Consider the following 16,825-nt stretch of genomic DNA (forward strand, 5'->3'; position numbering starts at 1 on the left):
AGATTAAAAACTCCACTGCCATTTCGCCTAAACACCTCCATCTTTCCACTAGTATGTCATCTGGACCAACAGCCTTTCTATTCTTCATCCTCTTCATAGCTATCCTTTGTTCCTCTTTGCTAATCTGTTGCACTTCCTGATTCACTATCCCCACATCATCCAACTTTCTTTCTCATTCTCTTCATTCATCAGCCCCCCAAAGTACTCTTTTCATCTGCTCAACACACTCGCTTGTGAGTACATTTCCCTCATTATCCTTTATCATCCTTACAAATACATACTAAATAAAGATATCCATCCACAACCCCTTTTTCCCCTTTTTGCACATGATGTCATGGTGTCAACTCAACAGCGGCAATAATCTAGAGCCAAGGTTTACACCACTGGGTGTTTATCCATACCACAGTAGTTCTTCTACACATATGACCAATTTAGTGTGTCTAATCCACCTACTGCATATCTTTGGAGTGTGGGAGAAAGCTGAAGCACCCCATGGAAATACACACAAACACAGGGAGGACATGTAGACTCCACACAGAAGGCATCCCAAACAACTAATTGAACCAGGGAACCTCTTGCTGTCAGGTGACAACACTATCTGCTGTGTCACTATGTCACCCAAATAAATAAATATATGTATATATATATATATATATATATATATATATATATATATATATGTATATGTATACACATATATATACACACACACACACACACACACACACACACACACACACACACACACACACACACACACGTACATAAATAAATATATAAATAAATACATACAAAATAAGATAGATTAATTGTTTTGTGGGCAGTGTGTACTGTTACCACAGTCTACAGATATGCCTAGTTTTCTGCCACTATGAAAAAAAAAAGTATACCTATAAGAGAAAACTGCCCTGAAACACAGAGAGGCAGCTGCTCTTGGAAGTCTCTAGTCAAATGAATAGAGACTGTTGGGAAGCCATAAAGATTAGTGCTAAGAGTAATAAAACTCCGGTGGTTAGGAGACAGATGTATAAAAAAGGCATGTGGTTGCCACCCATGTCCTGTTACTATGTTACAGAGGTGCAGATGAAAACTTGTGCTAATAAATTGCATAAATTGTCACTTCTGGTTTCCGTTTCCTATTCATTTTAGTGAGAATCTGCAGGATAAATACCTTGCTAGTGCAGTTTCTGTACTAGCCACATAATTACCCCAATGGGGTCCTGAGCAAGACGATTTCATTTTTTTTTTTAAATAATTTTGTCGGATTTTTAAAGCCAAAAAAAAATACCCTAAAATTGAGTTATTTCTGCACATGCAATAAAGTTCTTTTAAAGATCAAGTGCAAAGTTTTGATTATATTTTTGTTATAATTATGCTTCTGTATTCTAAAATGTGCAGTTTTTACTTTAGTTATTTCACTGGAACTATATTTATTAAGTTTACTAAGCTGTTTAAAAAAGAAATTACGTACTCACCGTAAGGTTCCATCTGAGTAGTTGTTCTTCATTTGTCTTCAACCTGTGGGTTCCTGGATCCGTATCAGATCAGACTCGGCCGCATATCCAGCATCTGATCCAAGCTCAAAGTTCCTCCCCTTACCCATAATGCTCCTGTCTCCTTCCTCCCTTCAGATCGAGTTTGCTGCCCAATCCAGTACCATCACCCGACCCAACAGAGACTTGTCCATACAAGAAAACAACAAGGATAAGATGCACCCTACGGTGACCACCTCTATAATTCTTAGGAGGCACCAACAGTTCACACAAGGTCGGGGGAAGGAGGAAGGGATGGTTGAAGACAAATGAAGTACAACTACTCAGATGGAACCTTATGATGGGTACATAACTTCTTTTTCTGAAGTAGTTGTCTTCATTTGGTCTTCAACCTGTGAGACAGAGTCCCTAGCTACCAGACACCTAGGAGGCCCTCATTGAAGGATATTCTGGAGCACGGCGGAGCCAAAGGATGCCCTATTCCTGTATACAATGTCCAATTTATAATAAGAGATGAAGGTATGGGATGAGGACCAAGTGGCCACAGAACAAATATCATCTAATGAAACTCTGGACCAGAAAACTGCTGACGTGGCCATAGACCTGGTGGAATGCTCTTTCAACTGACTTGCCGGGGAAATCTGAATATGCCCAAATGATACAATGAGAAATCCAACAGGCAATGGCAACTTTAGAGATTGGTTTCCTTAAAAAGGATTTGGAGTAAGAAATGAAAAGTTTGTCAGATTTACAAAAGGTTTTTGTCCTGTGCAAGTAGAAACGTAACTGCATATGCACGTCTAGTAAATGGAATTTGTATTCTCCCTTGTTTTGAAAATTTGGAAAGAAGACCGGGAGGTGGATTATCTGATTAATGTTGGCCTCTGAAACTAGTTTAGTTAGAAAGGATGGATTAGTAATGCAAAGACACCCTGTCCTTGTGAAAAATCATATAAGGGGCTTTGATTGATAGAGCTTGAAGTTCCGAAACTATCTTGGCGGAAGTAATGGCAACCAGAAAGGCAGTCTTCCAGGATATAAACTGCATATCCAATAAAGCTGCAGGTTCAAAGGGAGGCAAGGCTAAGGCTTGAAGTCCTACGGTAAGATCCCACAGTGGCGTAGGGTCCTTTAACGGTGGTTGAAGAAGAAAGGTACCTTGGAGGAAGGCCTTACAAAGCTTTGAAGATGCTAAGGAAGCCATATTATCCCCCACATGATACTTTGAAATTGCCGCAAGATGAACTTTGACTGTAGAAAAACTGATACCTTGTTGAAAAATTCCAGATAAAAATTACTACACCATAGAAACTGGAGCCATGAAAGGATTTAATGCATGCTGAGAGGCCCAGATAGAAAAACATTTCCATTTACTGGAGTACACTTTTCTGGTGGAAGACTTATGAACCACCACTAGAATTCTTTTGACGAGAGAGGATAATCCAGGAGTCCTGACTATCATGGGAACTGGAGCAGCCAAGCAGTGAGCTTTAGACTATCCAGGTCTGGATGGGGAAACCCTGAGGGATGAGATATGAGATCCTGAGCTGGAGCCAACGTCCATGGTGGAGCCACCAGATGAGACCTCAGAGAGGGAAACCGGACTTGGCGAGGCCAAAATTGGGCAATAAGGATAACTAAGCTCCCTAGCCTGTGAGCTTTCTGAAGAAATGTTGATATTAAGGGAAGAGGAGGATAAGCATACAGAAGACCAGAGGGCCAAGCATGAATCAGAGCACCTCTGGGGGCTTCCCCCTGAGAGGGATTCAGAGCGAAGAACTTGTTGCATTTTGCGTTGGAAGGAGAAGCGGATAGATTGCAGATTTTACTTTATTTATTGCACTAGAACTATATTTATTAAGTATACTAAACTGGTTAAAAAAGAAGTTATGTACTCACCATAACGTTCCATCTGAGTAGTAGTTCTTCATTTGTCTTCATCCTCTGGGTTCCCGGATCTGTATCGGAGCTGACTCGGACGCATATCCAGCATCTGATCCAAGCTCAAAGCTCCTCCCCTTACCCATAATGCTCCTGTCTCCTTACTCCCTTCAGATCGAGTTTGCTGCCCAATCCAGTATCATCACCTGACCCAACAAAGACTTGTCCATACAAGAAAACAACAAGGATAAGATGCACCCTATGGTGACCACCTCCATAATTCTGAGGGAGGGGAAACCCAGGAAGTAGAGGGTCCTGCGTCAAATGCCTCGAGGAACACTGATTCATCCAAGGTAGGTTTTTGAGCAGACCACCCCCCTCGCTGGCGAAGGATGTCACCAAGAGACATTCTCAGGAGGGGTGACTGGGAAGAACCTTCCTCTTCCTCCAAATCAGTGTCTTCAGTGAGAGACTCCGGCAGGGAGTCTAAGTGCCTTCTTTTGCAGATATGTTTGCGAGGGATCTCCTCAGTGGGGATCTCTTGGGAGGACTCACCAACGTCTTGCTCTTCCTAAGTGGAAGCTTCCTGAGGCAAAGTGGCAGCAGGTTATCCCTGAGATGGCAGAATGGCCGGAACCATACCAGAAACAGAGGGAGTTGGGCAGACTCTGAAGATGAGATGGTCAAGGGTTTCGAAGATATCAAGAGAACCCTTTCCACCACATCGAAAGCCGAAGGGGAATGGACATCCTGAGAAAGGACAATAGGAGCCATCACCCTCTGACCTGATGGGGGAGTCAGAGCCAAACCTCCAGGTGCCGAGACACCAAGGGGAAGGCTGTGGTCTGACACACTTGGAGCCGACACCAACCACTCGGATCTGACGTTGAGGATACGGCTCCGAGAGGTTGTCAGATCGGAGCCAGTTGGATCTGACCTGCTTAAGGTCATAGCTGGCATCGAGGTACAATGTACAGTCAGCGCCGGCCCCTCGACACCAAGAGTCCTCGGATCCAAAGGCTCTGAAACCGAATGTCAGATAGAAGAAGGAGTAATCGGGGTGAAAAAAGTCTGCTTGCTCCCCGCTCCGGGAGGAGAGGGGGCAGGCAAGACTCCCATCTATATCTGGGTACAGATGAACTTCCACATCATACTATCCATCTCTGCTTTGCTACGGCTCCTGGTGGAGTGAGAGGAAGAGGCGACTGACACCGGCCTGGAGGGGCGGTGAGGAGAAGCTTGAGCCGGTGACCGGATCCAGGGCTCCTCCAGCTCCAAAGAAAACTGAGGGGAATGGAGTCGGGGAGACTCCGGTCAAAGAGTCCACCTAACCTTAGGTAGCAGGCCGGCTGAAGCTGAGTGATCCAGGAATCGCTTCTTTGGCCTATCCCTTTTTGAAGTTTTGTCTCCCTCCCTAGGCCTCTTGGCGGGAGTTTGAGTCCCAGTGGCCGGGGAGGAGGCAGGGGCAGAAGCCGGGGGCACAGGGACTTGAGCCTCCGAAGAGGGAAGAAGGCCGTTAAGGATGAGTTTGTCCCTCCTGTCCTTAAGTACTTGGGGTTAAATGTGACATAGATGGAACCAGAGGTTTGGAGATGGGCTGCCTCAAGACACACTATTCACAGAGCTTATGGCCACACACTGTACATTTTCTGAAACTGGGTTGGGGAATGTCAGACATGTCCCAATCTCAGGCTCAGCACAATCACACAGACCACACACTCAAGGGGGAAACAGAGAGACAGAGAGTTTTTTTCTTTTTTACCGATGGAAACGTGGGGGGGGGGTGTAAAAGCCAGATAAAAGTAGGTAGAGAGAAAAAAAAAGGAAAGATTTACACCAAAACAGCACTTACCACAAACTTTTATCACAGAGAGCTTGGATCACAATGCGGACAAGTACAGCGGCAAACGAGATCTGAAGGGAAGAAGGAGACAGGATCATTATGGGTAAGGGGAGGAGCTTTGAGCTTGGATCAGATGCTGGATATGTGGCCAAGTTGGATCTGATACAGATCCAGGAACCCACAAGGTTGAAGACCACATGAAGACACCTAGTTCAGATCCTGTGTTTCTGTTTACTTTATGCTTAGCAACTGCTCAATCACTTCCTGATTCCATGTCACCCAGTCCCACCTTTTTATGATGCAGTAGAGGCGGCAACAGTCTGTTGTGGGTAGTCATTTTTCCTGTAGTCTGAAACATATTTTATTACAAAATAGTCATAATTCAGTACATTCAGTTACTGAATCAGACAATAAATAAAAAATAAATGCAGGTATATTCCAGTGAAAGTCAACAAAATTTCGATATATACTGCTTGGCATACAGTGCAGTAAAACAAAGGTAAAACAAATTATTGTCTACCAATGGATTGACTGATAACTTTTAGGGAGAAAACTATGGATGTGTGAATCACCTCAATGACAGGCCTACTGTAGAGTGAGCTTGTATGATATACAGCAAGGAATTAGTGTTGGAAAGCAACCATTTGGTATAATTTGTGCATCTATGAAGATGAAGATATCCCACAACACTGGTTATTTCATTTTACATAACTACTGGGAGTGCATCAACTAAAAAACCTATAAGTAACAAATGTGAAACAGAGGCAACTGAGGGTTGCTTGGATTTAAGCTGCTTTAACACTGAAACAAAAAATAAATATCTACTGCTGCCAATATATGTGATTTGGTGTTCTTTGTAGGAGTTATCAGTGAATACAGGAAGACTGCAAGATCTGTATTACATGCATGTTCTGTGGTAAACATGGATGTGTGTGCTGTCTTTATAACCTGAATGTTGTAACAACAAACTCCAGCCATGTCTTCCTACAGCAAGAGACAGTATGTTTACCCCCTCTCCCTCCTACGCATCACAGCCATGATTTAGGCAGTAGCTCCCTATGTGAAACATACAAAGTAGCAAATGTCCTCCTAATATTTCAACAGAACAAAAATATTTTAAAACTTTCCTCTGAATACTGCAAGCTGTAATAAAAACAAAACAGCAGAAATGACAGCAATTCCACAACAATGCATCTTGAATTTTGTTTCTAAAGTGAGAAACTAATCCTTTGCATTGGTTAAGGGTGTGGACTATAGTGTAAAATTGCATGTTTTAGTAGGAACAGTCCCACACTGGGCATTTGAAAAACTAGTACCTTAGAAAATAATTCTACTCATTATAAACTGTCAGCATTTGTAAAGCTACTGATTGTATTTTGTTAAACTCCTTAACCAGCAATATAGGAGCTGTGAATGAAGAAACATTACTTATGCAATGGTATCAGCAAAAAGCTTCAGCTTTGCACTTCTGCTCAAGACCTCCAGGCATTGATGGACACTTCAAAGTACTTACCCAAGCCTTCCCAATGTTCGTATCGCTGGAACAGGTGGCCCATAGATGTTTATCTGCAAAGGACAGTAGTCATAAAGTGCTTCTTCAATCTTTGCAGCTGGCTGAAGTGAAATCTGCTGACCCTGTGAAAGAGGCATTCCATGATTAAATGCAATCAAAAACTTCCAAGGAAAGCGTACACATCTGGCTGCAAATGTATTCAAGTACCACAAACAGACAGGAAAACAGAATACTTACAGACAATTCATTGGCTAAGCTGAAAAAATATATAAGGCACACTAAGCACCTCATAATACAGGGACACTGTTGTTTTAGCAAGCTAATACAGGCAAGACATTTCTGTGATTGAGTTCCAACTCTACCATTTTCCAAATCAAGTTTTGTGTTTTTCTAATTTGTTTTCTCAATTAATACAACTGCTATAATCCACAAATTAAATGATTACCATTCTGCCTTCTAAATATTACAATTTAAATAATTCTCTTATTACAAACAAAAAATGATCTTTAGATACTGACCCAAAAAACAACTTAATGTCAAGTGAATTATGCATCTACCACAGATACAGTTCTGTTTTTTTTGGCAAAAAAATCTGGTAGGGTGTGTTGTAGAACGGAGGTTAAAGTTAATTTGGAAAATTGTTCCTTATAAGTTTGTTGACTATTACAGAGATATAACCTAAGAAGCATAAGACCATGCCTTAGACAAAGAATGAGATAAGACAATAAAAAGGATTTCAGAGACTTCTTTCAAACTTCCTATCTCTGCTATACGTTCATTAGGGATAGGTACCTGACCCAGAGACTCCCCATACTCTGGAATAGACTGCCTTTACATGTCAAGCAGAGCACCTCCTTGGCCCTCTTCAAAAGGAACCTTGCCAACTGGATGGGAGATAGGAAACTTACCCCGGGGATCACGTCAGTCACCCTGCTAGACAGGGAAGCAAATATTGTGGGAAGAAATAGCTAGGGAATTGTTATGGCTAGGCTTGCATTGGCCCCAGGGCCGATAGCCTAGTACTAACTTATGAACATTATTATTAGCACAAAAATAAATGTTCAGATACTATGGGATAGCTATGACTTTTTCTCTAAATGGTATGGGCAAAATATGCAGGAAAACTAACAGAAAACTTAGAGTAAACAGTATACGCAGATGCAACTGAGTACACTGTCAAAGGGTCTCGCATACACACTGCAGCAAAGTGAAATATAAAGTTATACAAGGATACACCCACATTCTTTATTAGATGTGGTAGTTGCAATAGTGAACTGGGACTGTGTGCTGAGGGACTTGATGAATACCATTTAATGGGAAATCTGACAAGTTAAGATATGCCAAGTTTGATCCAGTGAATTTTATGTATATGCTAGCAGACCTTATATATAAGGGTGATCTATTACACAGGGAGGGAAAGTACCATCTTACACAGAACTCTGAAATGAGGTGACTTTTTGTTTGTGTGTGTGTGTTTAACAGAAGGATGTTCTCCAATAAACTGAAAACATCCAAATTGGGGCCATAAACATGCTTGCATATTATATTAAGGAGATTCTTGAAAAGTGATTATCTCTAGTTTTGGAAGAATGCATAAATTCACACTTTACATGACTGTGATGTTTTCCATGTTTCTATTTTGTTTTGTAAAAATTCTGAGTGCAGTTTTCTATTCCGGTAAAAGATAATATATACTAGAACATAACACAAAGTGAAAATATGGCCAGTCTTATGAGAGTAGGGATATTAGCTGGGCCTGGGAAGAATTCCCTTCTCTGGCTTATTATGGACCAGTCTATTGGGAGTGGCAAGTTTTGGATTGTGCCATCGACAGCAAAGAGGAGGTAAGTTCCAAGGCTGCAGTGTGTGGAGTGAACAAACAGAAGTTCTACCATGACACTGTTAGTATATGATACTCCTCTTCTACTTCTGGCAAGAATTAGGTGGATAAAGTATTCAAAATTATGTTTTTTTCTAGTCAGATCAAAGACATTCTAGAATATTATCTCTCTTCCATGAGGCAAAAGAAAAAGAATTAAAAGATATGCTTAAACAATACTTCAAACAATATAAAACTAGTGGCATCTTTTAGAAAATAGCAGTTAATATGTAGGGATCTCTTCTATTCCTATTTCTGTTGTCCAAAATTGGGTTCATAAAGAGTTCAAAACTTGAAATGTAGTCAACAAAGGCAAAAGAGCCATTGGACATTTTAAACCTTGTTGACAAATATTAGTGTGTCCCACACAGGGAGGGTGTGGTGAAATCTACCCAGCTAGATCATTTTCATGTAGACTGCAGTGGATATAAAAAGTGTACACACCTCTGTTAAAATGCCATTTTTTTTTGTGATATAAAAATGAGACCACAATAAATAATTTCAAAACCTTTTCCACCTTTAATGTGACCGATAACCTGTACAATTCAACTGGAAAACAAACAATTCTGTTAGGGGAAAAATACAAAAAAAAAAAAAAAGTACTTTGTTGAAGCACCTTTTGATTTAATTACAGCATTCAGTCTTCTTGGGTTTGAGTCTATCAGCATGGCACATCTTGACTTGGCAATATTTGCCCAGTCTTCCTTGCAAAAGCACTCCAAATCTGTCAGATTGCGAGGGGGACTCTTGTGCACAGCCCTCTTCAGGTCACCCCACAGATTTTCTATTGGATTTAGGTCTGGGCTCTGGCTGGACCATTCCAAAACTTTAATTTAATTCTGGTGACGCCATTATTTTGTTGATTTGAATGTATGCTTAGGGGTCATTGTCATGTTGAAAGGTGAAATTCCTTTTCATCTTCAGCTTTCTAGCAGATGCCTGAAGGTTTTGGGCCAAAAGTGACTGGTATTTGGAACTGTTCATAAGTTCCTCTACCTTGACTAAAGCCCCAGTTCCAGCTGAAATAAAGCAACCCCAAAGGATGATACTGCCACCACCATGCTTAAGGAGGCACAGTTAGTTGGAGAAAGTAGAAAATAATAGCAAAACATTGACAAAAAGTTGGGGCTGAAGAAAAGATACTTTATAGGTACAAACAACAGGCAGAAAAAGAAAGAGCAGCAGATTCCAAAACAATTTGTTAGATACGAAAATGTCTTTCCCAAGTGTTTCTCGACAACTATCACTGTCTGACAATTAACCACAAGTACAGGCCAAAATCTCTTTTCTCTGACTTGTCTTAATACAAATTTTGTAAAATCTTGACTGGCAGTTAGCACAGAGGAAGCACAGAGGATTAAGGCTCTGTACCATTAATGAGTCCCTTCTTGAAATCAAGGGTTAATGGTTTGATTCCTTCCACCTCCATCTCCTGCTGTGTGACCCTGAATAAGTCACTTATTCTCTATTTTAAAGAGATCATACACACTCTTTTTGCTGATTCCAGAGAAAACTTTGTAAAGATGACTCAGATTCTATCTTCTTCTTCTTCTTCTAGGGCCAATTTAGAGTGTCCAATCCACCCTGCAGCATGTCTTTTGGATGTGGGAGGATGACTCAGATTCTATAATAAACTTAATTATATAACCTGTAAAAACTGCTTTTCTATTAAAATTCCTCACATGTAAGCTTTAATAACTTGTATACACCAATGCTGCAAATGGTTTCATCTACTCATCCTTCATTAATGTGCAAGCACTGACATTAAAATATAGAATAGTGTTAAATAATGCTGTTTAAAATTTAATAACACCTCATGCTTTACTTTTTTGTAATATTGCAGCATAATGTTCTTAATATGGAGGTGCATTTAGTTAATATTAAACTAAAGGACCCTGACATTTTTCTTAATGTATCTGTGTGACTGAACCTGCCAAAAAGCTTAGCTGTTTGTTTATTTACTTTTGCTGACTGTATCTGGAGGTCCAATGGCCCTGCCTTTCCCACGGCTCTAATCAATGGAGACTGATGCAAGGGGAAATCCCCTCTCCCAGAAGTACACAGATATCAAAGCTGATTGTCAGCCCCCCAAGAAAATGAGCACTGAAATGGTGTTTTGAACAGTTACTATATAATGTCTAGGAATAGAATTTAATTGCATGGTAAATTAGTATATGCCCTAAACTGAAATAAATGAAATAATATATCCACACTTAACAACATTAGATCAGAGTTTAAGTACATTGGACTTCCAGCTGGTGTTATGTCCTCTCATAATTAAACATAAAACAGGATGCTTGCAGTTAATAAAGTCCTTGGCAGCTGAAAAAGAAGAACAGTGGTCCTAGTATTTTATAAAAGAGACAACAAATCTAAAACCAATAGCCCTACAATGGAGAGAAGGAGAAAATCCTTATTAAAAATATTCTGAGCATAAACAATTTCATTTCATGGCCTGTGCTTCTACAATGAAGTGTGACTTCATAATGTGAGAGAGGCATGCGAGAGTTATTGTATTATATATGGATTTCTCTTCTCCCTTTCATTAATGGAAAAGGATCCTCTTATGGGCAGATTGTGCCAATTATGGGCTTTTGCCTATGCTGGAAGTGATTTATTCCTTATATCAGAAGACCTGTACAAATACAGATTATGTTATAATGGAGTGGGTTCCAAATAAAGAGAAGGAATAAGCAAAAAAAAAGGAGAGTAGTAATTGCTGGAAATGAATTCATAGCGAGGTCTCAGTGGAGTACCTTCACGTGGTAGACACTATTTCTACAAAATCTCATCAAGATGACACAGATATACATAGACTATATTTTACATATTATGGAGAAAGGTAGGTCAAAAAAGTAAATACATTAAACAACTAAGAAGATCTGCTGCACAGGTCCCAGGATAAAAACCTGCACACTGGTTTATGCACTGTTGACAGGACTGAAAAAAGAAACAGTAGTGCAAAATCCTCAGAACATGGAAATATTCTTAACACTGACTTAGGCGAAGCTCAGGGTGAAAGTGGCTCCCTGTGGTAAAAGGAAGAATTAATCTAGAAAAAAATGACACACCAAGCAAGAGTCATAGAGACAATAAAGCAGACTGTTGATGATAAGAGAGAAATTATGCATTGCTACTATTATGCAAAAAAAAAAAAATCCAAACAGAGGATATGTCTTGAGCTTCACCTCTACCCAGAATCCCTCTCTCTCTCAATTACCTCAGATCGAGTTTGCAGAAAAGATATCGAAACATATGACTAAGAGACAAATTTGAGGAAATAAGAAAAAAACTGTTAAAAGCTACAGATTACTATCCTTAATGCAACAAACTGGGGGGAAAACATTATCTAGATTAAGCTGCATTTGGCCACCTGGAAAAAGAAGAGACAAAGGAAGTGAGAAGGGATAAAGAACAAAACCCAGAGGTTATTTAAAGGTATAAATAGGAAATGTGGACATCCCAAAGAAAAAGAGATCTGGCATGGCACGATATTTATGAGGAGAAGAAAGCCAAATTAATCAATACAAAAAAAAACACAGATCCAAAGATATTTCAAGAGAAATTCAGGCAAAGACCCAGATATGGTAAACTTCATAATACACAAAATATTACACAGATGGCATGCAAAAAAGAAGCTTAGTGAGGTATAAACTAAACAGAAATTGAAGTGACAGACCATCTGTGAAGTGAAAGATTTAGCATGGAAACTCCAACCTGTCAATATCACAACATGATGGGCCAATGAATCCCCAGATGGAGGAACAGCAGATGGAGTAGAATGCATTTAAGACATGCCACAGGGTGATTTCCTGTAGCCTTCTGTAGGAGACTTGCATGAAAATCCAAGAAGAATTGCACAGCGAAGGAATAAACAAGAAACAGTGGCAACTCTGACACAGGTAAGATTGCAAAGTGATGGGCCAAAACTCCCCTCCCCATACGGAGGAGTAATAGACTGAACAAAATGTTTCTGAAGAAGATATGTCACAGAATGTTGTTCTGAAACCTTCTTTAGAAGATTCACATGAAAGTACAGTCAGAATTTCACACCAAGGGAAACAGTAAAAAACAGAGAGCAAAGATGAAGTTCTCAGCTCAGAAGAAAATTACCTAAGGGAAGACCTGCTTGATTTAATATAGATGGGTAGACATATTAAGCTAGATGAGAGAAAAATATAACAGAAAGTAAACAAGACATAAAAATGTTAGAAGACTAATAAAACAGATGAACACAGTTATCAAAGGTATTAAGAGAAATGTATGTCACATGACAAAAAGAAGTAAACAGCATATAATCACTGTGCATCTAAACTAATAACAGATAAAGTAGTACCATAAAAATGTATAGTACCAAAGGAAAGAAAGGGAAGTGGAATGCCACCATACAAGCACCAAAAAGAGAAAACTATAAAGTAACTAAGACAAGAAGTATCACTGTTAGAAAAATGCAGAAAAGGGTACAGATCAAAAATTTGTAGAAAGATAAATTTGGTAAAAGCAACACACAGTATTTAAACAGAATAGGATGCATCATACTCTATTTATAATAATAAACTAAAAATGCCAGCACATGCTAAAGACTTAAAAGGTATTCAGGTAAATATACAGGAAACATACAAAATAAGTAATTCACTCATAATCCAAAAAGGTTTTATAGAGAACTGGGAAAGAAAATAAAAGCAACAGAAATGCCACCAAAAAAAGAAGAAATAGGTACATTCTGGAAAAACATTTGAATGTAACAAAGATGCTGAAATGGATAGAAGAATTTAAAGAAACAGTAAGAAACTGATAGACGATATAAAATGGGATGAAAAACAGCCAGAGATGTTTCTAACTGGAAAATCCTAGGTTCCAAATACAGTACCTAACTTCTGGCTAAAAGTAATAATATATGTACACAAAGGTTTAAGTCTGAGTAAAAATTACTTGTATGCACATCCCGAACAGACCCGAACCTGGTTAACAATAAAAAAATTATATTCCTTCCTAAAAACTCCAGACCAATACATTTCCTTCAGACGATATATACACATTGTGTATGCATGTATTTATTTATTATTGGCATTATAAACAGGAATAGATGCAGAGAGAGTTTAAGGTCATGTAGAAAAAAATTAATAATGGCAAAAGAACAAAAATGTAATAAAAGAAAATCAGATAAGTATCATCTATTCTTAAATAAAGCCATAACAGAGACCTGTAAAAAGGGGAAGACTCTAAGGATGGTGTGGATAGATTACAAAACAGCATTCAACAACACCCCACGTTCATGGGTAATGGAATGCTTACAGATGTATAAGAAACACCTATGCTGATCAGTTACATTGCAGAGACTATAAAATAGTGGCAAACCACTTTGCAGCTAAGCCATGAAAAACGGCAAGTTATTATCCCAGGGATAGAAACTTAATGGTATGTACTGCTTTCTTTGTCTCACCTTTAACCCATTAAGCTGTTTACTTAACAGAGTACACTATGGTTACAGCTGAACCTCCAGAAATTGACCATGTTTAAAAACATCTCATCTACTTTTTTGTGAATGTTTTAAATTGTATAGTTCATCAGATGAGGATCTGAAAACACAACTACAAACTGTTAAAACTTTGTCAGATAATATTAGAATTACAATTGGTCTTGATAAATGCACAAAAAAAGAAGTTAGGTACTCGTCATAACGTTCCATCTGTGTTGTCTGTCTTCATTCATCCTTGGCAGATGGGTTTGTTTCCGATATTGGAATCAACTCAGCCATTACTACAGCTTGTGCCAGCCAAAAACTCTTGAGCTTCACATCTACCCAGAATCCCTCTCTCTCAATTACCTCAGATCGAGTTTGTAGAAAAGATATTGAAACATATGAATTATATATACACATACATACAGATATGTGTAAGGCAAGCCAGATGGAAGCCTAATCTACTGTGCTTGGACAAGACAATAGTTTGAGTTTGATCCACTCCACCAAAATTTTTTGAGGTGGGGGGATGGAGGGGGGAGTCAAGGATGAATGAAGATAGACAACACGGATGGAACATTATGGTGAGTACATAACTTCTTTATCTGATGTTGTCAGTCTTCATTCCATCCTTGACAGATGGGATATAGTCCACAGCTACCTAAAATCCTGGGCAGAGACATGCAGGGATATTCCTGAGCACCATAGAGCCAAAGGAAGATCGATCCCTAGAGACCAAGTCCAATTTGTAATGAGTAATAAATGTATGAGGAGTAGCCCAAGTAGCTGCTTCACATGTCATCCACTGAAGCTCTGGATTGAAAGACAGCTGAAGTGGCTATAGACCTTGTAGAATGTGATTTGACTGGTTTAGTCAAGGTTAAATTATTCTTATCATAAATGAATGAAATGCAGTCTTTCAACCGTTTACAGAGAGTAATCTTGCTGACTGCCTTGCCCAACTTTGCACTGGAGAAAGAAACAAACAGTTGACTAGATTGCCTTATGTTTTTTGTTCTGTGAAGATAGAAATGTAGTTGTCTATGGAAGTCTAAAAAATGCAACAAGTACTGTCCTTTGTTAGAATGGTTAGGGAAGAAAACTGGTAAATTAGTTGTCTGGTTAACATTACTCTGATACAACCTTGGGTAAAAAGGAAGGTTTCATTTGCAAAAATACCCTGTCCGTGAGGAAAATATGGTAAGGAGGTTCGGACGATAAGACCTGGATCTCTGAAATTCTTCTGTTGGAGGTAATGGCTACCAGAAAGAGTGTCTTCCAAAATAAAAACTTCAGATCACATTCCGCAGAGGTTTCAAAAAGAGAGTGCATCACTGCTTGAAGTACTAGGTTCAAATCTCAAGGCGAAGTCGGACCTCTGAATGGTGGCTTTAACAGAAGAGTGCCTTTGAGGAGCAACTTACAAAGACTATGAGAGGTTAATGAACTTTCATCCAAGCCATTATGAAAACTGGAGATGGCAGATAATTGTAGTTTGATAGTGGAGGGAGAAGTTCCAGTGTTAAACAGAGTAGCTAAAAAAATCTAGAACATGATGTATATATATATATATATATATATATATACATACATCTACTGATTGTCGAAAACTCACTTTTTCGACAACCAGAAGATCGAACCCATCAAAGCGAAAGTGCACTAAATTGAAAGTGCACTTTTGCAAAAGCTGGTTCTCTGAAGTGCATTACAGTGGCGATAAGGAAATATATCATTTTCCCCACTGTAGTGTGATCTCAGAGTTAGTACATTTAAGTAGGGGATTGTGTGGGGTGTAGCCTCCTACATGGAGGGTGCAGGGGCTTGTCCCCCTGCAAAATACTGTTTAAAGCAATTTTTTTTTGTTTTTTGCTGGCCTTGAGAACCGGCTTTTGCGAAAGTGCACTTTTGATCTACTGCACTTTCGCGTTAAAGGGTCTCGATGTTGCTTGTTTGAAATAGTGTAATTTCGATCAAGCAACATAGACCCCATATATATATATATATATATATATATATATATATATAAGCTGAAAAGGGATCTATCTGCTGTTCAAGAGCTCAAATAGTAAATCTCTTATACTTACTGGTGTACAGTTTTTGAGTGGAAGGTTTGTGAGCCAATAAAAGAATGTGGCATACTGGAGAAGAAATATTGGGGCACCTGGCGAATTGGAGGAACCACGCAGTTAGCTTGAGGTTCAAAATGTTTGGGTGAACAAGACCATCCAGATGGGACAGGAGATCTGGCACTGAGTTCAGAATTGAGGGTTGGTGAATTAGATACGGCCAAAGAAAATGGGAATCAAACTTGTTGAGACCAAAAATGAACAATGAGGATTACTGTGCTCTTCGACCTGAATGCTTTCTGTAAAAACTTGGAAATTAGAGATATCAGGTTAAAGGCATATAGGAGACCAGGGGGCCAATTGTGGAGGAGACCATCTCTGGGTGACTTTCCTGGAGAAAGAATCAGGGTGAAGCAATTGCTGCACTTGCTGTTTAGGGGAGACGTGAACAGATCACAGCAAGGTTGAGCCCAAAGGAGGAAAATCATCTTTGCCACTTTTTGATTGAGAGACCACTTGTGAGGCTGAAGGATGCATCTGCTCAGCTTGTCCGCAATCACACTGGAACTCCCCAGAATGTGTGTTGCTATAAGAAAGCGGATGGAAGATATCACCCACTGCCACACTCTGAGGTCTTCTCGACAAAGGGGATAAGACTAGGTTCCTCCCTGTTGTTGATGTTCCAAACC

General features: G+C 39.4%; 1 protein-coding gene across 1 annotated transcript in view; it reads right to left on the reverse strand.

Moving 5' to 3' along the window:
- MNAT1 (MNAT1 component of CDK activating kinase) overlaps positions 1-16,825 on the reverse strand; it is a 2,168,423-nt gene that overhangs the window by 596,405 nt on the left and 1,555,193 nt on the right. The window contains exon 7 of the mRNA XM_044074483.1: positions 6,731-6,852. Within this exon, the coding sequence (XP_043930418.1) occupies positions 6,731-6,852 (122 nt within the window). The remainder of the gene's footprint in view (positions 1-6,730; positions 6,853-16,825) is intronic.

This window comes from Protopterus annectens, chromosome 6.part0 (assembly GCF_019279795.1).
Source record: "Protopterus annectens isolate FY-2018-M chromosome 6.part0, PAN1.0, whole genome shotgun sequence".
Taxonomy (NCBI): Eukaryota; Metazoa; Chordata; order Ceratodontiformes; family Protopteridae; genus Protopterus; species Protopterus annectens.